General features: G+C 55.9%; 1 protein-coding gene across 2 annotated transcripts in view; it reads right to left on the bottom strand.

Moving 5' to 3' along the window:
• Window positions 1-20510, bottom strand: part of AK8 (adenylate kinase 8) — a 133278-nt gene that overhangs the window by 109094 nt on the left and 3674 nt on the right. For both annotated transcript variants that reach the window (XM_068552578.1, XM_068552579.1), the window contains 3 exons: window positions 14226-14275; window positions 11887-12000; window positions 1262-1330 (listed from right to left, as the gene is read on the bottom strand). In XM_068552578.1, the coding sequence (XP_068408679.1) occupies window positions 1262-1330; window positions 11887-12000; window positions 14226-14275 (233 nt within the window). The remainder of the gene's footprint in view (window positions 1-1261; window positions 1331-11886; window positions 12001-14225; window positions 14276-20510) is intronic.

Genomic DNA, 20510 nt, shown 5'->3' with positions numbered 1-20510 from the left:
CCCACAAAGAATAAATCCCCAAAAATTCATGCCCAGACATATCATAAACTTCTGAAAATTACAAACAAAGAAAACAATCTTGAAAGGAGCAAGAGAGAAAGGACATATTATTTATGAGTTTGAATGACTATGGATTTTCACCAGAAACCACAGTGTTAAAAGTGAAACGTTTTGCAAAATGCTGAAAGAAAAAATCGTCAGTCTGGAATTCTGAATCCAGGGAAAAATATCCTTCAGGAATGAAGGCAAAACAAAGACATTCTCAGATGAAGGAAAAGCAGGAGAATTCATTGCCGGCATACCTACCCTACAAAAATTGCTAAAAAGTTTTTCAGACAGAAAGGGACACTTGGAACATCAGGAATGCAGGGGGCAACAAGAGAAATAGTAAATACCTGGATAAATATAACAAACTATTCTCCTCTTGAGTTTTTAAAATATGTTTGATGATTGAGACCGAAAATCATAACATTTGCCCAATGAGATTTTTGATGCATATAGATGAAAACATAAGACAGCTACAACATAAAGAGAGGAGAGGAAAGAGACCAATATTGCACATTCTGCCTGAAACGGTAAAATACCGACTCTAAGTAGACTGTGAAAATCTAAGTTTGCATATTGTAATCGCTAGGTCATCCACTAAAAAAACAAAAACAAAAAAAAACCTACAAAGAGATCCAGTAAAACACACAAGCGAAAAATTAACATGGAATACTAAAAAAATCCCAAACAACTGATAAATTGGACGAAGACCAGATACACATTTCTTCTTATAAATCACAGTATCACGACCCCCGTCCACGCCCCAGGAGGCTGACCTCCACGGACGGCCTCACCTGGACCCCTGCCCTCTGGCTTCACGAGGTCTGGCGGAAGAGAGTGCTGACGAGAGGTCAGAGGATGGAAGGAGAGCTCGGGGCCCCCCCAATCCTCCCTCTGCCCCTCCAGGTCCGGGGCGCCTCCCTCCCCACTTCTGCAGCTGTCCTTCCATTAAAGGCTCTCCTGTGACCCCGTGGAGTGGGCCAGCTCTTTCCTACAGGAACCCCAATGGGCTCCCCAGATGCCACCTTGTTATTTTTCCTCCATCCAAGGTGAAATCCACGTGCACAGCCTGACCTTCCCCGAGTTTCAGTTCTTACCCTTCTCGGCAGGTCATCTCTGCTCTGGGTCATAAACACACCGCCCTCAGCCTCCTTCATCTGGTAAAGGAGGCCCCCTCTCCCCGGAGCCCCCGCTGGCTCCACGCAGGGCTTCTCACCCGCCTGACGCAGTCCTCTTCCCTCAGGCGTTCCTGAACCAGTCGGACGAGCAGCGTGTTGGGCAACGTCTACAGGAGAGATGACACAGGATGAGAGTCTGACCTTCCGTGTGGGGCTCAAAGGGACACAGACTGGCAGGCCAGCGGGCTCGCTAAGAACCGAGGACCCGGCCCTGTGGACACGAAGCTCCTCCAGGTCCCGGACCAGGGCCCTGTGGCCTCCATGAAGCCCAGGCCCAGCTCGCGGCCCTGCCCTCGTCCAGCCTGGGCTCCTCTTTGATGACCACCCCCCCCAACATGCACGCGCGCCCACCTCCATGCTCTGGCTTCTCCTGTGCCCCCGCCCCGATGCTCTGGCCCACCGCCACCTGGGTGACTCCAGGCTCCCGCTGAGCCTCAGCCCCAAGTGCCACTGCCTGCAGGCAGCCCTCCCTGACCCTTCCCAGGCTGGGTTGGCGGCTGCCATAATCCTCGATGGCAAACTCTGTTACTGCACTAACCAGACGTCCTTCCAGGGGCCTGCTCACATGTCTGTCTCCCCAGAAAGTTTCACAGTTCCTGGAGGAAAGGGACTGAGTCTTACTCGCTTTGTCCCCCAGACAATGGTGTACGAGAGGGAGTCGGTGGTGCCCATCTCTTCCCAAACCCACGTTCCGTGACCTCACGGTGGTAGCCTGAAGTGGGCCCTGGTATTCTGTGGCATTTGTACCACGGAAAGGGGCAAATGCTACCAAGGAGGGCTTTTTCCCTCAGAGAGCTGGTTGTGAACTATTGACCAGCACACCTCTGCCCCTGCACCAAAACAGCGTCAGGGGTGGAGGAAGCCCCCTGCTGACTGATGACTTAACGAAACTTCATGTTCCCTAATTCGCTCAGTAAGTACTGAAAATGCTGGTGGCTTCTGCTGAGCGTGTGCTGGGTGCCAGGCACTGTGCCAGGCTACAGCAGTCAACGTTTACAGCTCTGTGCAGTCTGTACTATTTTCATCCCCTTTATACGGATGGGGAAGCTGGGCGCCAGAGAGGTTAGGTCACCTCCCTGGGCTACACAGCCAGGGAGGAGCAGAGGCAGGACCTGAACCCGGGCAGGCCAGGCTCGGGAAGGACAGACAAGCAACGGTCGGGGGGTACGCGGGAGTGATACCCAGAGTGGCCTTCCTTCTGCTTCCCCTCGTCTCAGCTGTCTCTCTCGGACCGGAAGTGACATCCCATTTTTCACAACCGGCTCTGCTCTTTCTAACAAAACCTCAAACGCCCCAGAGCCCATGCCCCCTGGAAAACCCGCTCCCAGGTGTGCCCTTGACCCCCGGTCACTAAAAGCGGGTGCTTCTCCCCAAACTCCCCAACACTCGGCCAAGGGAGACTCCTGGGCCAGCCCCGGGCCACACTTCCCAAGCTATGCCCGGGCTGACCAGCCTCCAGGAGGGGGCAGGGCTTCTGCCAGGTGTGGGTGAGGGCCCTCAGGGCCACGGCCCAGCAGGGGAGCCCAGAGGCACCCAGCTGTGCGGCGAGGGGCAGGGGAAATCTACCTTACACTCCTTTTGCCAAGCTGGGGACCCTGAAGGGGGAACACGTAGGCCCAGGGGGACGAGCACCTTTCCCTAATTTCCCAAAGTATCCTTAGGGCAAGCGGTGGGCCTGGCAACACGTCAGTGATGCTGGAGAAAAGTCTGGACCTCTCATTTTAGAGCCAGCGTCCAGAGTGACCAGATCCTGCCTCGGGAATGCTGCCGTGTCTACCTGGAGTGATGAAGGAGCACCTAAAGGGACAGAGAGCTGGGACATCACGGAGCCTCTGGGAGAGGCTGTGGGAACGTTCGGGGCTGCTGACTTAGAAATGGCGCTTTAATAAGCATCCATGCGTGTGGCAGAACCCATCCATGCCTCACCCTCGTTACGTCCTGGGAGCGGGAGTCAGGGGAACAGACAGCACTCGGCCCCCTCCGTGTTTACCTGCGTGCAGTGAACCGGCTTCAGTCAGTTCGCACACAGAGCAATTCCGAGAGAGGGAGTGGGGTACCAGATGTGCAGAGAAGGGCTGGGAGGTAGGGGGCCAATCCCCACGGGGGCTCGAGTTCTCCTGGATTCTACAGGCAGCACCCTGACCTGTCTTCTCTTTGAGCCGTTTGAATGGGTTCCCCGACAAGAGCAGGCTGGGCTTGGGCACGTGGAGGTGGCAGTGAAGGGTGTCCCGGGAACCGGCTCACAGGGGAGGGCCAGGGGCTAGAGGGGGAGGAGGTGGAAGGCCTGTGAGCCGTGCGTGATCCAGGAGGTTCTCTCCGGCTTCAGGAGAAGGATGGCCCGAGTGGGGAAAGAATGTTCCCAGGGAGAACCCTGGGGGACCACTGGATTGGCTGGGGACTCAAGCACTCATGATTTGGACCTTGGTCACCCGCTGAGTGACCCTGGACAGTGCCTTCAGTGCTCTGAGCCTCACTTTCCGCGTCTGTAAACGAGACGAAGACCAAGTGCTTCAAAGAGTTGCCATGAGGATTAAATGAGGCAATACACGTGACGCCTGGGACATGCGTGGCCCCCAGCAAGGGCTAAGTGCTATGGCAATTGTTACCCTCAGGCCCCCTTAATAAATCCTGCACCTCCTTCCTCAGCGAGGATGTGGATGAGGAAGCAGCTCTACCCAGTGGGCCACTGATGCCTGGTCTGTGTCACCTCCCCCTGTAGTGTACAACCAGGGGCCCAAATCTCTCCCAACTCCCACTCACATCTCTGATAAAAGATGTGGGAAGTCAAAATAAATTCCAAATGCTAAGGCCCATTGCTGGGGGGTGGGGGATTCCTGGAACGGGCGTTTTTATGTAGAGCAGAGACTCACCCTCAGCATTAGGGCTCATCCCCCCAACCCCTGCCCAAGGCTGGCTCCATTCATGGTTCAAACTCCCACCTCTTGCCTACATAATGGCTGCTGCAGCTCCAACCAGCTGGGTGACCTTGGGTCTTGCCCTCTTCAGGCCTCACACACTACACCGGTAGAAATGAGTAACAATACTTCAGTGTTTGCTTTTATTTTCTGCCCAGCATCCATACACCCCGCCTCCAGTAATATACAGTCCCCCAAAGTTCCTTTGAGGCCACACTGTCTTGCCCTTCAGCCTTTACAGTTTCTGTGGGGTCAAGCCCACCATCGGGTCCAGAGGAGGGCCCTGATTGGTCCAAGCTGATCAGCATACCCCACTCCTAGCCACTGTGATTGTTTCAGAGGCTGCCCAAGGCCCAGTCCCAGCGAGTGAGAGTCAGGCCCAGGACATGAGTGCAATCATCAGGGGCAGGAACCTTGCTTTCCGCTGGATCTGAAGCTGAGAGCATGTAACAGCTGGAGCTGCAGCAGCCACTTTGCAGGCACGGGGGGAGTATAAGGGAATAAAACCAGCACAAAAGGAGAGAGAGAAACCAGGCCTCTCAGCCCCAGAATGGCTTTTCCAGGATGTGGAATTGGACGAGGAAGAGCAGACAGCAAGAGGATAAGGGAGGGGGCGCCTCCAAAGGGAACTTGCAATGTCTCCCCTTGAAAGTTACGGGGCCGCTATGGCTTCTAGAAGTGGACAGCAAAAGTCAAGAGCAAGAGTGAGCGGGAGAGAGAGAATGAATGAGTGAGTAGCCCGGAGACGAGAGGGAGGCTGGCCGGCACCTGGTCCCTGGTCTCAGGATCTCCTAAGACACCTCCGTGTCCTTACATCTGCCCTCTGCCCATTTCCTGCTTAAGCCAGGAGTTCTCAACTTGAACGTGCACCCCAGAAGAGCTTGTTAACTCACACATCACTGGCCTCGCCCCAGGGTTTCCGACTCGGCAGGTCCGGGTTAGGCTGGGAATCTGCATTTCGCATAGGTTTTCCGGTGATGCTGAGGATGCTGGTCGGGGGACCACACCTGGAGCACCACTGACTTAAGCGAACTCCAGCACCCAAGACCCGACCCCACGTGGAAGAAGTTGCTGGAGAGGGAGAGTGTCCTGCTGGTGCCCATATGGCCCAACGATCCCAGGAACCGCCCCACCCCCGGGGCTGCCAAGGGGAACAGGGAGCAGCCCTGCCCCTCCCCTCCACATGGCTTCTATCCTTTCCTGTCCCCTGGTGTCCCCCGCCGACCCCAGGCGCAGCCAGTTTCCATCCGGAGATTCCTCTCCCTTCCCTGCCATCACCCATTCGGGAAGCAGCATTCAAACAGGTTCTGGGACGCGGGGGACGAGGGGGGTGCAAGCCAATCAAAGAACACGGGTTGAAAGGCGACAGGTCCGGGTGGAGCGCGGCGCCCCCCCCATGGCCCGCGCGGCGGCGGGGGACAGGCCGGCGACTTTGAGCGCGGCCCCTCGTGAGTGCCCCCTACCCCCACCCCCCGCCGCTGACTGCCTCTGTGCTGTCTCGGTGCCAGCTTTGATGTGTCACGTCAGCAGCGGGGGCTTCCCAGGGGCCGCTGCTCGGAGCCCTGCCAAACTGTCTTCGCAGGAATCAGGCTCCCTCCTTCCCGAGCTCTGCTGTGCTCTCCCACCCCAGCCCCCAGAGCCTGGCTTTTGGGGGAGAATCAGGGACAAACAAACGGATGGAGCCCAGTGCAGCCCCTGCTGGTCACCTAGAAGGCCCAGCCCAGGTGCAGGCCCCTGGCCCCTCAGCATCCCACTCGGTGGCAACGCGACTGCCAGCCTGCCTCCTTGCCGTAAAGGGCAGCATCAGCTGCGTTGGCCCCAGTTTGGACCCTTCTGCTCCTCCCAGCTCCCAGTGCCCGAGCCCGGGGCAGAACCGCTGGCCTGCAAACCTCGGAGGTGCCGCCCCTGCCCCGAAGACGCAGCCCCTGGAGGCTGAAGCCCTGGCTCTGGCCCCCGGGCACCTCACTGAGCTTCTCCTGCCTGGGCTTCCTCCACAGGATGGCAGCAGCCCACATGGTCCCATCACCAGGCCCCAGCCTCAGGGCCCCTGACGTCGCTGCGTCACCTTTGGGTAACGCTTGCTCAGGAGTTGCGGGCATCTTGATCAACTGTATGAACTTCCATCTGGAGCAAAGCGGGAAGGGGAAGAGTTGAGACTCCTGGTCTGCCAGGAGGGGAGGGGCCTCCCTAGAGGGGCTGCTGGTGGGGGAGGGAAGGCCCGTACTTGGACTTGCGCTCACTTAAGAACTGATCCGAGAATCCTTTAAAGACAACTCTCCTTTCAAAGTTTCCGCTGCTTCTCGGGGCTGTCAGAGCAGGTTTACGTGGCAGGGACTCTCCTGGTTCTGAGAGGCAGGGCCCAGGCAGAGTCTGGAACGGGAACAGGAGGTGAGAGGAGGGAGAGGACAGGAGATGAGGCTTTGAAGGGAGAGCGGAGACCCCACCACGGGGCACCGACGGGCCCGCAGAGGGAGGTGGCCGGGAAGGGAGACCCGGCGGTGGGAAAGGCCAGCGAACTTTAAAGGAGCTACGGAGACTGGTCTTTGGGTTTCTCTGTCCCCATCCTGGGCTGTCCCCATCCTCCCCCGCCCCAAACCTTCCAAAAGGGACCATTCCGCACCACTGCCTTGGGTGTCGGACAGGGAAGGACAGAGTGTGCGGGCTCCTGCTGGCTCTGTCTGAACACAGCCCCCAAGACAGAGAGCAGCCAGGTGGGAGATGGAATGGCCGGAGGGGAAGGAGACAAGCCAGAGGACTTGGAAGCCAGGACTGCTGGGCAATGCCGGAAATCCTCAGAAATACTTGCAGGGCACTACACCTCTCTGTGCAGACAGAGGCAGGATAAGGGCACGAGTGCTATTATTTGGACGTTAAAGAATGGTGACTGACAACTGGCCGCTTGGGTACATTATGTTACATCAGGTTCTTGATTTTTACACGGGACTGAAGTTAGGAAGAATCCAGCTTTGCCTCCTTCTGGTCTGAGCAGCCTTTAGAGTGGGGCTCATTTATTCATTCGACAAACACAGGCAGTTCTGCTCTAACGCAACAGCTGTGTTCCAAAGAAACCTTGATTTAGCAATATCTGTGCTGTAAAAGTAATAACTGCCGTGAGAAAAGGGGAATGGTGTCTGGGCTGGGCTCCCAGATGACCAGACGAGAACTCCCTAGGGAGCATGTTTAAGTCCAGATGCCTGGTCCCCCACTTCCAGGGATTCAGACTAAAAGAGTCTGGTGGGGCCCAGGTGAGTCTAATGTGCTGCTCAGGTTGAGCTCCTCCGGACTCTGCAGTTTTAAATTTGCAAATACATATGCTTCCTGCAGGGATTTCAATAATAAAGCTTTTCTTTTCTTTCTTTTTTTTTTTTTTTTTTTCCAGTAAAAATCTAATACACTCTAGAGCAATCAGCTCCATCCAGCTCCTGCTGCAAAGAAATGCCCTTTCCCCATGGAACCTGTATGCTCTTCCCTGCCCAGAGCCACGTCTAGGGCTTAGCAGGTGCTGAGCGGAGCTGGTTGCCGCCCGTCTTGTCTTCATCTTCGTTCATCGGGCCGGGTCTTGACCATGTGGCCGTGTGGTCACTGTTCCTCCAAGAACTCGGAAGGAAGCTTCCGGGCCTCGTGGGCTGCCCATGAATGATGGCTGGTGGGACAAGTATCAGAGACGGCCAGCCCGTGGCTGCAAGTAGCAGAGATCGCCCGGGCTGTCCAGGGCAGAAGAGGGGATCGGAAGGGGGACGCAGTGACGTGCCTGCAAAGGCAGGTAGAGCAACGCGACAGCTTTATGGGTGCGCCCTGATGGAGGCTGCGGGCGGCCAGCTGGAAGCAGGGCATCCTATGTGCTTGGTTAGGGGAGCGGGAACAAAGACGAGGGAAGCCGGCAATTCAATATGAATCAAGTCCTGGCCATTTGGGACCGACTGTCACCGGGGTTATTGTTGGGCTTCCTGGACTGAACTAGAGGCGCAGGCTGACTTCCCCCCGAGTCTGACTCTCAGCCCGGCCTCCTGGGCTGGTTTCTGAAGACACTGGGCTGGTTTCCTGGGCAGCTTGCTGAGGCTGTGGCGCAGAGGTCTCTTTCTAAGCCTGGTCTCTGGTCACTGTACATTCAGCCTCTCAGCAGATGCAGACCAGGACACCCAGGGATGAAATGAAGTGCTGCGTGGGTTTTGCTTTCAATAACCCGGGAGCAGGGGATAAGGGGCATCTGCCTGCGACTAGATTGCCGTGAGCTGATACTAGTTGAAGCCAGGCAATGAGTCCGTCCGTGGTGGTTCTTATACTGTTCTCACTGCTCCTGAGCACCTTTACAATATCTTACAATAAAGCTAGAACACAAGCCAACAGCAAAGCCGTTTCCCACCCCTGGTTGCCCTGAGCCCCCAGCCTCCTCAGGCTACGCCTGCCCATGCGGGTTTTGGGACCCTCTGCCAGACTCTGAGTTCTTCCACATCATCGCCCGGCATGACTCTGGTGATGGCTCCACAGAGCCCCTAAATCTTGCCACCTGTACGCTCTTCCCCGCCCAGAGCCACGTCTAGGGCTTAGCAGGTGCTCAGAGGACACTCAGGAAATGAATTAGTCAAGCGAGCCACCGACTGCATGAGGGCTTTCTGGCCCTGCGCCCTCGGTTGGGTACCCTCGGTCTCCCCCACTGGCTAGAAGTCCCCAGGGGCGAGGAGAAGGAACTCATCTCTGGGTCTCCCACGGCACGGCACGCAGGACGGTGCTTGGCATACAGGAGGTGATGAGGAAGTGTTTCAGAAACCATTTGGAAATTCCGAAGATGGAAGCGTCTTGGTTAACACCCGCTACATAAGAGAATTCTGTACAGGAGGGCAGAGCCAAGATTAGCAGGAGAAAATTACGTATTTGAAGGTATTATTGCTGCCTGCAGAAAGAGCTATAAAGGCTCCAGATCAGCAGATGCTTTAAAGACAACACTTAATGAGTGGCCTCGCCGGGCGGGCGGCGTCTGCGGCAAGGTCACGCACCCGCCCCGGCTCCTCAGAGCCCTTCCCTCCTTGATCAGTCCTGACGCCTCGGCCTTTCATCTTCCCTCCACCCGCGCTTCCGAACCAAAGAACCCCAACAAGACACCCTTGAAAGCACTTCGATGCGGTCTGAAATACGCTGATAATTAGAGTAATGAAACCCAGGAGGAATTTCCTTAAACGCCCTCCTCGCCGTTGAATTTTCTAACCCTAATAAAAGCATCTTTATCCTAGAAATGAGCCTGCCTCCCCCACCCTGAAAAGCTCATCTTCTGCAGGAAATGAGATAGCCACTTTCTTTCTAAAACTGCATTCCCACCCCAAAAGCTGGTATCCCCCAAACTCCGCCCACACACTCTGACCCCTGCAAGACGGCAGGGCAGTGCAGGGGCGTCACCTGCTTGCCCTGAGAGCCCCGGCCAGGCGACGTGGGGTCCGGAAGCGCTCTGGATTAAGCGGTGTTAGAACCGGTTCACCGTTTGGGTAGCGGGGCGGGGGGTGGGCGCTGACCTTGTTGAAGGAGGCTTTCCTTCACGTCCCTCAAACTGTTACTATCGGCAAACTTGAGGCTGGGAGTTTGCCTAAGTGACACCTTCATCTCCAGGAACTGCCCGCACCCTGCGGGCCCTCCTGGCCGTGGCCGTGCTCCATGGCCTCGATGCGCCTGCTGTGCACACCCCTCCCCAGAGCTGGCCCGGCCCCGGGGCCACCTGACCAGCTGGCCCACACAAATCCCTTTCCTGGAAATTTGGCCTTGGAGCTGCCTCTGTGGGTGGTGTGAACCGAAGACACGGGAACCTGGACGAGGGTGGTGGGCACGAGTGGCCGTGGAAGGCAGAAGACGAAAGGAAGGGAGAACCACGGGGAGAACGGAGACAGAGACAAGCAGCCGCACAGGGCAGAGGAGGCCAGGGTGCTGCCCAGTTCCCGGCCACAGAGCCAGGGAGGCGGGCGCTTCCTCCATCCGGGGCCCAGGAGTCACTGCGTCCCCCTTCCGATCCCCTCTTCTGCCCTGGGCAGCCCGGGCGATCTCCGCTACTTGCAGCCGTGGGCTGGCCGTCTCTGCTACTTGCCCCACCAGCCATCATTCATGGGCAGCCCACGAGGCCCGGAAGTTTCCTTCCGAGTTCTTGGAGGAACAGTGACCACACGGCCACATGGTCAAGACCCGGCCCGATGAACGAAGATGAAGACAAGACGGGCGGCGACCAGCTCTCGGCTGCGGCCTCTGCAGAGACGGGCAGGAGACCCAGGGTTCTCACCCCGACGGGCGGCCCGAGCCCTGGGCAGCCCCGGGTGGGGCCTGAATCCTGCCCTGGCCCTGGGCACTTACTCAACCTCGCCAGGTATCAGCACACCTTGCAGGAAAATCGTGAGGGGAGGAGGGGAGGCCTGCGCACGCTTAGCGCTCAGCAGACACCAGGACCCCTACCCTTCTGAGCCGTCTCCGTGTCCGGCAAGAACGCCTGAAGGAGCACCCGTGCTGCTCTGGGCTGAAGGCCTGCGTCCCCGCAAGTTCGTGTGTCGAAATCCTCAAGGTGATGGTACTGGGAGGTGGGGCCTTCGGGTGCCCTTGAAAAAGAGGCTCCAGAGAGCTCCCTGTCCTGTCGCCACGTGAGGCTACCGCGAGAAGACGGCCGTCAGCCAACACTGAGTCTGCGGGCGCCATGACCTTGGACTTCCCAGCCTCCAGAACTGTGAGGTACGTTCTGTTTCCCAGCCACCCGGTCTCTGCGACAGCAGCCTGAGTGGACTGAGGCATCATCTGCTTACGCTCCAAAGGGGATTTTGAAAAGATACTTGGACATTTCTATTTGCATTTAAGAGAACCAACATGATCAAGCCCTGTATTTCCCTTTTAAAAATGTCTTTCGGGGCTTCCCTGGTGGCGCAGTGGTTAAGAACCCGCCTGCCAATGCAGGGGACACGGGTTCGAGCCCTGGTCCGGGAAGATCCCACATGCTGCAGAGCAACTAAGCTCATGAGCCACAACTACTGAACCAGTGCTCTAGAGCCCACGAGCCACAACTACTGAGCCCACGTGCTGCAACTACTGAAGCCCGCGTGCCTAGAGCCCGTGCTCCGCAACAAGAGAAGCCACCGCCATGAGAAGCCTGCGCACCACAACGGAGAGTAGCCCCTGCTCGCCACAACTAGAGAAAGCCCGCGCGCAGCAACGAAGACCCAACGCAGCCAGAAATAAAAATAAATTAAAAAAAAAAAGTCTTTCCAATATAGTGTTGGTGGGATTTTAGAAACAGACCCCTGATCCTCCTGGGATGCCACAGGGTGCCCACCCCGAGGGGTGGAAGGAAGTGCCCCCGAGCTGCAGCACTCAGGGTCTTTCCACTCTGGGGAGAGCTGGACCACTGCCCTTTAAACCCCCCGCCAGCTCAGGCCTGCAGGTCCTGGTGCAGGCCGGCAGGCGCACCACCTGTGGGATGGAGACCCCCGCCCCGCCCCCACCCACGTGACCTGGCGACCCTAAGAAGAGCAGGGCTGGGCCGCTCCCTCGGTACCGCACCCTCACGGTTACTGATCCTCTCCCACCACAAACCCCTCACCTCCGTACCCACCGGGATCCGTGGGCCCTACTAAAGAATCCTCTCCTTCCTTCTGTCACATCCTGCCTGTATTTCATTTTACCCCAGTATTTTCTCTCACTTCCTCCACCAGGAAATGGAAAGAGTGGGGTAGGTGATGGGGGAGCCTTGGGAGCTCTCACCCCGTCCTGTTCCCCAGGACCCGTCCTACCTGGAACTTCTCATAATGCCTCCTGGCATCTGCAGCCAGAGAGGAATATTCTTGTGCTATCAAGCTCTCCACGCTGAGGAGATTGCTATTCAGGTGTTTGCCAAGCCACATTGCCTGAAGAAAGGAAAGAGGAAAAGAAAATTTTTGTGAAAGGAATAATTAAGAGGACGCCATTACAATGCCCGGGTCCTTCCATATGCTACCAGAAAAGGCTGTCACAGGGAAGCATAATTATTTCTGGCTGGAAGGAGGCCACCAAGGGAGACAAACCCATAAAGTCCCCCCCAGCCGTGGAATTCCGCCTGCCTGCCATTTCTTCTTCAACCAGCCACTGACTCTAACGGGACCTGGGAAACCTATGCTTTACCGCCCTGGGCCTGCCTCTTCAAGCTCCGTGGACCATGAGTTCTTAACTCAAGAAAGGTTTAGAACAGGAAACACGGGGACAGGCCCTAATAGGGGTCACGACCCATACTCAATGTTCATTTTTTCTTAAAGAATGGGGGATGGCATATTCTCGCCAAGCGAATGTTTAGTTCATCAATGGCCACTATATATACTCTACCAGGGAAGAACACGTTTTAAGGTATAATCGTGCAACAAAATGTTCTTAACACCAAGATCAGACTGATGACCATTTCCGCAGCGGGATGATTCAAAAGGCCCCGGAGGGGGAATTCCCTGGTGGTCCAGTGGTTAGGACTCGGCGCTTTCGCTGCCGAGGACTCGGGTTCAATCCCTGGCCAGGGAACTAAGATCCCGCAAGCCGCACGGCATGGCCAAAAAGAAAAAGAAGGCCCTAGAGGTCCCCCAGGGCAGGTATGAACCTTCATCTTTCTGCTCCTCGCGCTGGGAAATGTCAGCGACAAGACCAGGAAATAGCCCGTTAGGCTTTCACCATGTATCACCTTACTGTAAAATGAGATTTGTGTGTCCCTACACAGCAGACGGGGGTGGGAACAGTGAATTTGCCCAAAGGCTTGTAGCTGAAACACCAGTTAGTGCCAGCGACTGCCAGGTCCCCAGGTCCAGGAGCCCCTGGTTTCTAACAGTGAAATGGCGATCGGGAGGGTGAACTGCGGAGAGGAGTGAAAGCTGACAGCCTGACCCTGAGGAACGAAGCAGAAAAACCACAGAGAGATAGACGGATGGATGGATGAACGGATGGACAGACAGATAGGTGACAGATAAATAGAAGAGCTGGCTATCCTAACTCCAAAAGCAGGGCCGACGCACGTGGTTTTATGTAAGGACCAGACATCTTAGTTCCTTTTCAGAATAAAGCCAGGCGCCAGCGAGTCGGGGGAAACCACCTGCCGCATCATCTGGGCCCAGGAGGAGAGCTGACAGCGATGACACAGTGATCGAGGAAGAGTTCGCTCATGTTTATTTTTTTAAGCAAAGTATACAGTTGATTTACAATGTTGTGTTAGGTTCTGGCGTATCGCAGAGTGACTCAGATAGATATATATTCTTTTTCAGATTCTTTCCCATTATAGGTTGTTACGGGATATTGAATATAGTTCCCTGTGCTCTACAGTAGGACCTTGTTGTTTATCATTAACTTATGTTACCTGATGCTCACTAACCAGGCTTTTGAAAAAACAGAGTTGCATCTCAGATGGTAATAATTTGAAGACGCTTTTGGCACTTAAAAAAGGAGCTGAAAGATTAAAACCATACATGGAATGAAGCTTCAGCTTCAGGACAGGGGTTGCCTCCAAGGAGGGAGAGACAAAAAGGAGTGAGGGAAGTGGGGTGAGGTATTTGCCGTATCTTTAAAGTTCTACCATCTTTGAAATGGAGAGAAAGTCGTCAAAGCAAATATGGCAAAATGATAAGTTCCTGTAAAATCCGGGAGTGGGATACATGAGTTATCTCTGGTGTAGTTTCTCTGCTTTTCTGACTGGTTAAAACATTTCATAATTAAAATTTTACGAGTGAATCTGAAGATTCCGCACCAAAAGTCTTTGCAATGTGTGCGCCATTTGACCCAGCACTTCCCCTTCTAGAAATGTATCCTAAGGATGGAACGAAGGGTTTGCCATGATGGTGGCCACGTAGCCATGAGAAAACCCTGGAAGGAATATCCCACACATTCAAAGAATGCTTATCTCTGGATGGTTGGGGAGCTCTACTTTTGTTTTTTGTATTTTCTAGGTTTTCTACTACAAACACATACTGCCTCTTGTCATGAGAAAGTAAGTTAAGAAGCAGGAGAGAGAAAACATGAAAAAAAGCTCAGTTATGTTGAAAATTCGCAGAGGTGCAGTCTCATTCCGTCCCTGCAGGACAAATGAGATACTACCGTATTACAACACTTAATATGATACACTTACTATAGTTGTTTTCCCCGAGGCGGGTGGACCCAATATCACAATCTTCGGCACTGTGGAATAAAGAGATTTGAGTGTCACCATTCAATATGACAAAGCAACCTCCCGCGTCTGCGGAGCTCTGGGTGTTTATTTCTTTCTTTCCTCCCCAGATTTCATTTTCTGGGAGTGACGCGGTCGTTTGTAACCCAGTGGCTCCGAGATGCTCCCACCACAGAACATACGCTCTGTGTTTAGAGAGGTGAGTGATCACTGAGATGGTTTATTTTTCTGTCTCCAAGGGGATGTGGACACGGTAACTTGTTTGCCAAACTAATAAATATCAAGAACAATTGGGATTTCAAACACCATAAAGCATTTTAAACAGGGACTTTGTCTCAGGGACACGCTCCCAAATAAAGCTGTATTTTATGTAAATCGACCTTCAAAGGTGGGTTGTTGTTGTTGTTGTTTTAGTATCTATGCCTTTTTATTTAGCAAATTGTATTCCCCATCATTTTACAGAGGGAAATAATGGGGAAAAGCCTGGAGTGTATGGGCCAGATTTATAAAACCCCAGACAGAAAAGGCTTTGTTTTCAAATACGGGCATTTCTATGAAGATGGAAACCGCTGGCTTCGGTGTGATACTCCTGGCTCTGGAAGGTTCCCGACCCTGCAGAATTCCCGAAGACACTGCTAGACTAGCGAGTAGGTACTGGTCATTGGAAAAGAAAAAAAAAAACAGCATCTTAAGAAAAGGGCTGGAAGGCGTGTGCTTGGGTCAAAATGAAGGAAACGGAATGTGGTGTCTGGACAGGTGAACCCACGCTGGTTCCTCCCTGAGTGCCACCTTGATTATGTCACCCCTCCCCCAGCTGTGGGAAGCGAGGGGCGCAGCACCCAGGTTGGGGAACCAGGCCTCTGCCTAGGCCTGTCAGCCTGGCCCCAGCCCACGGGGAAGGATGAACAGGTGTGCACAGCAACTCACGGAGCCCGTTCCTGCCAGGCCTCCGAGAGGGAGCCTCGTCCAGGTGGAGGACCTCCTAGTTTGGGAGTGGACACAGGGAAGGAACTAGAGGGTCTGGCCCCCGAGTTCATGATCTTCAGCAGACCTACACCCAGCCAGGCTGCTTGGGTTTAAAAAGACTTGTGCCCCAATTCACAGCACCTTCTCATTTTCAGGGGAAACGCAGAGGGCAAGTTCAGGATAATTCACTGATTCACTCCACAAATACTCATCGAGCGCCTCATCCAAGCTCGCCCTGGGCTGAATGCTGCCGAGAAAAGCAAGGTGGCCTGAGGCCCGCACCGGGTCAGCGAGGTAATCGCGTTCGACCAGACCTGAGAGGGAGGGCCGGCCTCTGCCCCGTCTACGCGAGGGAACTGCCTCTCCTCAAGCCCACAAATGATGTCAGACACGCGTCACAGCTTTCTGCTGCTGCCTGATGTCTGTGTGCCTCCAGCTGATGGCCTTAGAGCAAACACTGTCGCTGCCCATGTTTCTAAATCTGGCCCACTGGCCCCACTGTTGTGAAATGTAAGCAACTTGCTTCTTGGAAGCCCAAAGCCTTTCCTGGGGCTGGTGATGTGAATCAGGGATGTGGGACAGGAAGGCCCCCGGTCAGGGCAGCACCTGGCCTGCTGCCAGGAGGTGCTGCCAGGTTCCAGCTCAGCAAACGCCTGCATGTACCCTTTCTCTCCAAGTCACGCTCGGCAAGGCAGCCTCCGGGCCTCCTCAGTAGGGTGGACTCAGCTGCCAGTGTCCTTCTGGCCAAGGGGCTCTGTGCTCCTTTAAGTCCCCTTGGACCCTTGCTGAGGGGCCTGACCTCAACAGGAGGCTGGGCTGTGTCCTGGGCATCCTCACAGCCTCGCCTAGCTGGGGATCCAGAAGGTCGCCCAGGAGCCCTGAGCAATCCTCTCCCTCGATCTTGGACTTGCTCGTTCTTCCTGACGATGTTCTTCCCATGTTCCTACCTTGTCACCTGTCACCTCCCCATCAGGAATGTCCTCCTCACCCCAGCCCACCCCCCCCCCACCCCAGCCCCACTGGCTTCCTCTTCTGAGATTCTCAGCCCACTCCTGACTAAGGGGCTGCTGCAGCCTTGGTGAGCTCTGTCCCCTGCTGAGCAGCTGAGCGGGTCCCCAGGGGGCAGGGACCGAGTCTCATCCTCCTTTCCTGCAGCCAGAACTGCGAGGAGCCACACACGTAGCAGGGCCTTTGGTGGCCTCCTCCTCGGCTGCCCCCCTCTCTGTGGCCACTGAGTGTTTGGTTACCTTCGTCACCACCATCACTACCTCCTTACAAAGGCATCTTCTGCCAGTTGGCATTCTCGGTTACAAGCTGCAGGAACCAGACGTGGCTGAGTCGGGTAGAGGGGGGTTTATTCAAAGGCCAGCGTGGCTCAGAGAGTCCTGCCCAGGCGGGAGGCAGGCCCGGGGCCACCTACCAGGAACAATGCCCCACGTGAGGCCACCAAGGGGTGTGGGCGGAGCTGCACTGGGCACCTGACACTGCAGCCTGTGTCCAGAATGCCGCTCAGGCACGGCCACGGCCACCGGGAGCCGGGCTCTGCAGGGCCGCCAGGGAGAGCACCTCCCAGACCATGTCCAGAGTCGGGGCTCCACTGAGCGGAGAAGCTCAGGGCACAGGCCCAGGGCAGGCAAGGCGTTTTCGGCTGCGGGGGTGGGAGCCAGGGCGGGGCTTCACAGCCCGTTCTCTGCTCTGGCCTTGTAACCTGGGGCAAGGCCTTCCGGGGGCCCTGCAACCTGAGGAGAGAAGCCACAGCAGGCGGAAAACACTGCTCATGGGATGAGTCTGGAAACGAGGTGGCTCTGGGAACACTTGGTCAGGGGAGATTGGAGCTGGGATGCCACGGAAGGCTCGCGGGGAGGGGCCGCATCAGGGCAGCAGGGAGGGAGGTCGAGGGCGGAGGGGCCCGGTGCGCTGAAGCAAAGAGCTCGCTTGGACCGGACCGTGGGGAGAACGCCTGCTTGCGGAAGCCAGAGGATGAAAGGGCGGTGGGGCGGCGTGGGGAGGAGGGGGGTCTGGCTCCGACGCAGGTGCCGACGCCCTGCTGCCTCTCCAGGGCTCTAAGCCCAGGCCTCCGCTGAAGCTCCCTAGAACTTGGGCCAGACGCAACAAGGCTCGGGGCCTGAGGGACCGACAAGAAGGGGCTGCCTGCACCTTGACGAGAGCATTTTGGGAACGAGCCGACTCCCAGGCTGCACGTTCATTTCGACAAAGTTGTGAGGCGCCACGGCTGCTGGGGAAGCCCTCCCCTTCCTGGCTCTGTAAGTGGCACCCAAATTGTACACATCTATGGAAATACTTTAAAAAGGGGAACATCCACGGCCTTTCTCCCCCCCTAATTTCTCGCACACATTTATGTGATTAATTTCAGTTTCTTAAAATCTAACACCTTGAAACTCCAGCCCTGCTCATGAGTAATTATTTATAAACAGTGTCATAAAAGGCTGCTTGACTGCCAAGAGTAATCAACTTCTTCAACCCACTTCAAAGGAAATCAAAAAACCTTTCCATCCACAGAGCCTTTTGAGGTTTAACTAGGAGCATGATTTAAAATTCACAAGAAAACCCTTAGGTATTGGAGCTCTAATACACAGCTTTCTTGGACAAACGTTTGATAAAAAACGAAACATACCATTATATACACCATTGCCTGCTTTAATATTGCCCAGGGCTACTGTAAATGCTCACTTTGTACTAAATCTGGTTTTCTCGCAGCGAAGGGGCTGCCAGCCCCTGTGCCGGCGGCTCCCCTCGTTCCCTCACGTGCACGCTCACCGCCAAGAGTCCAGAGCCTTCTGTCCCTCTACACTAGCCATTGGCCATGCCACCATGCGTCACAGCGAACCCCTACCCTCCCAACACCCACATCCGGGAGGCGGAGGGTTGAGCGCCCGGCTGCAGTTAACATGGGCCACTGCATGGCCGGGAGAAGGCAGGACCGACTGACCCGCTAGCCCGGGGCTGCAGAAGTGCTCGCTGGACATCAGGGGACCTCTCCAGGCCTCCTGTCCTCTTCTAGAACCACGAGGGTTGGGTGAAACTCTTTTCACCTTCCCCCTCTCCTAGAGAAATCCCGGAAGCATGGTCTTCTCCCTTCCTCCTCCCCCTCCCCCCCTCCTTCTCCCACGTTTTTCTTCACTTGTAGGTGGAGGCCTGGGCATGGGAGGGAAACCCAGAGATGCCCCTCTCTTCATTTAAGTGGTTGGGACGGACTTGAGCCAAAGGGCAAAGATGTGCCAGCATCCCTCAGAGCTGCCGGCCCAAGGCCTGGGAGTGGGGATGGAGGGCTCCGGGAACAAATCAACCCCTCAAAACAGTGGTTACTGGGATCCAGTGGCTCGACTCCCTGAGAGAGCATCTGGACCAAAAGCCCGCACTCCAGCCATGGGGGAGGACAGCCAGGAGGCCGGCCCCCAGCTCCAGCTGAACGGGGAGGGTCTGAATTCTCCGTCCCTACTGGAGAGCAACAGAGCAGGTGTAACGTGGAGAAAGGAGGAAGGGCTCCGTGAGGGCAGCCTTGGAAAGGAGGCCCGGGAACGAGTGGAAAGGGGTGCTGAGGAGGGTGGAAGGAGGTGGGAGAGGGGAGAGAAGCAGGCTCTTACAGGTGGCTGTAAGGCCAGCGCCCGAGAGGACTGTCCCGCCGACGCCGACTGCACCGCATCAGACGACATTTGAACTTAAAAATTCTGGTCAAGTGGATAGTTTGACACTGAAAATCATTTCTGCACACAGAGGAGGAAGATTAAAGCATAAGGAGGGACCGTGCCTCAGATTTCAGGCTCTTGGATCTCTAGCAGGGAGACTAGCGACGCCTTGAGGTCTGTGGTAGAACACACAGCGTGGCACACACGCCCCTAGACAGAATTTTTCAAACCATAAGTAGCAAGTGCCACCACAACCCAACGTAGGGTTCAAATGGTTGTATCATTATCAAGTATGGTTTTCATTTAGTAAAACCTCATTAAGCTTTTCACAAGTGGACACTTGCATGGCACCACCTGAAGCCCGGCGGGAGCATCAGGGCCTTGTCATCCCTTCCCACGGTGTCACTGACCAGTCGCCATGGATGAGGCCGGAGCTTTGCCGCCTCCATCTCTGTTACCAGACATGCCCATTTTACAGAGGAGGAAACTGAGGCCGAGAGAGAGCAATGATCTCTCGCCATTTCGTCGCACTTAACTAGGAGATGTGAGCACAGATGTGCTGGAGGCTCCCTGGTGGGGGGGATGGCGGAAGGGACACCTCCCTGAACTGCACTTCCCTGCACTTCCCTGCTTTTGCTTCGCTCTTCACTTTGAGCTTACTTCACTGTTACTTTACCTTTATCTGGCCTTTAACTTTTACTTCTTTTGACTTTGCTTTGCTGTATTGATTGGGCGGGGGCAGTACGAGAGGGGAACACGGGCAGAAGTGCTCCCAGCAGCCCTCAAGTAACAGAACTTAGCAACACCGGGCCCCGCGAACAGCCGGGGGGTGGGGGGCGCAGGGGGCTGCAGAAACGTCTTCCTCCGGCCAACGGGGGCCACTTGGTGAGGCCCGGGCAGCAAGCTGGGGTCTAGAGCAGGACCACCAAGAAGCGAGGGGGCTTCTCACCCCCCAGAGCAGGTGAGCCTCCCTCCCGCCCCGACCAGAGCACCAGGGAATGGAGGCCCCTTAGAAGACTCTCCGTGGGGCAGACTGGATCCCCCACCTCCGTCACCCCTGCTCGGTCTCCACCTGGGGCACGCGCCCTCACACTCAGCGTCCATTCTCGGATATGCCTCCCTGGAGGCGCAGAAAACAGCACTCCTGGGGCTCTCCGCACCACGCTGAACCACCCTGCTTAGGTCTCTGAAACGGCCCCTCCCTCCGATGCCCTGACCCTGCCCAGGCCACGCGGAAGAGGCCAGGCGTCCCTGGCAACCTGCAGGCTTGGAGTCTCCTCTCTCACCGTTTCTTTTTTAAAGTACTTAGCATCCTCTCTCATCTCAGGCCTCTGAACCCCACCACGGGGCATCTCAGGCCTCCACCCCTCTCGGCTGCACCAAGCCCTCATTTCACTGGTGCGCTGGTAGCTCCTTCAAAGCGGCTAATGCTCCAATGAAAGAAACATCAAAGCTCCGAGACACTGGCCTCCCTGACAGCTCACACAGGACGGCAACCATCCTCCACTTGGCAAATCGACCGTGGGACGGAGCGCCTCCTCTCCCGCCTCCCTGTCCCGGGCGCCGGCCTTGGGTCCGGTCGGCCTGCGCTCGCCTGGGCGAGGTTTAGGGAGCTCTGGAACTCATTAACGGG

This window comes from Eschrichtius robustus, chromosome 10 (genome assembly GCF_028021215.1).
Source record: "Eschrichtius robustus isolate mEscRob2 chromosome 10, mEscRob2.pri, whole genome shotgun sequence".
NCBI lineage: Eukaryota > Metazoa > Chordata > Mammalia > Artiodactyla > Eschrichtiidae > Eschrichtius > Eschrichtius robustus.
Note: the sequence above shows the minus strand (reverse complement) of the source record. Positions and strands in the feature narration are given on the sequence as shown.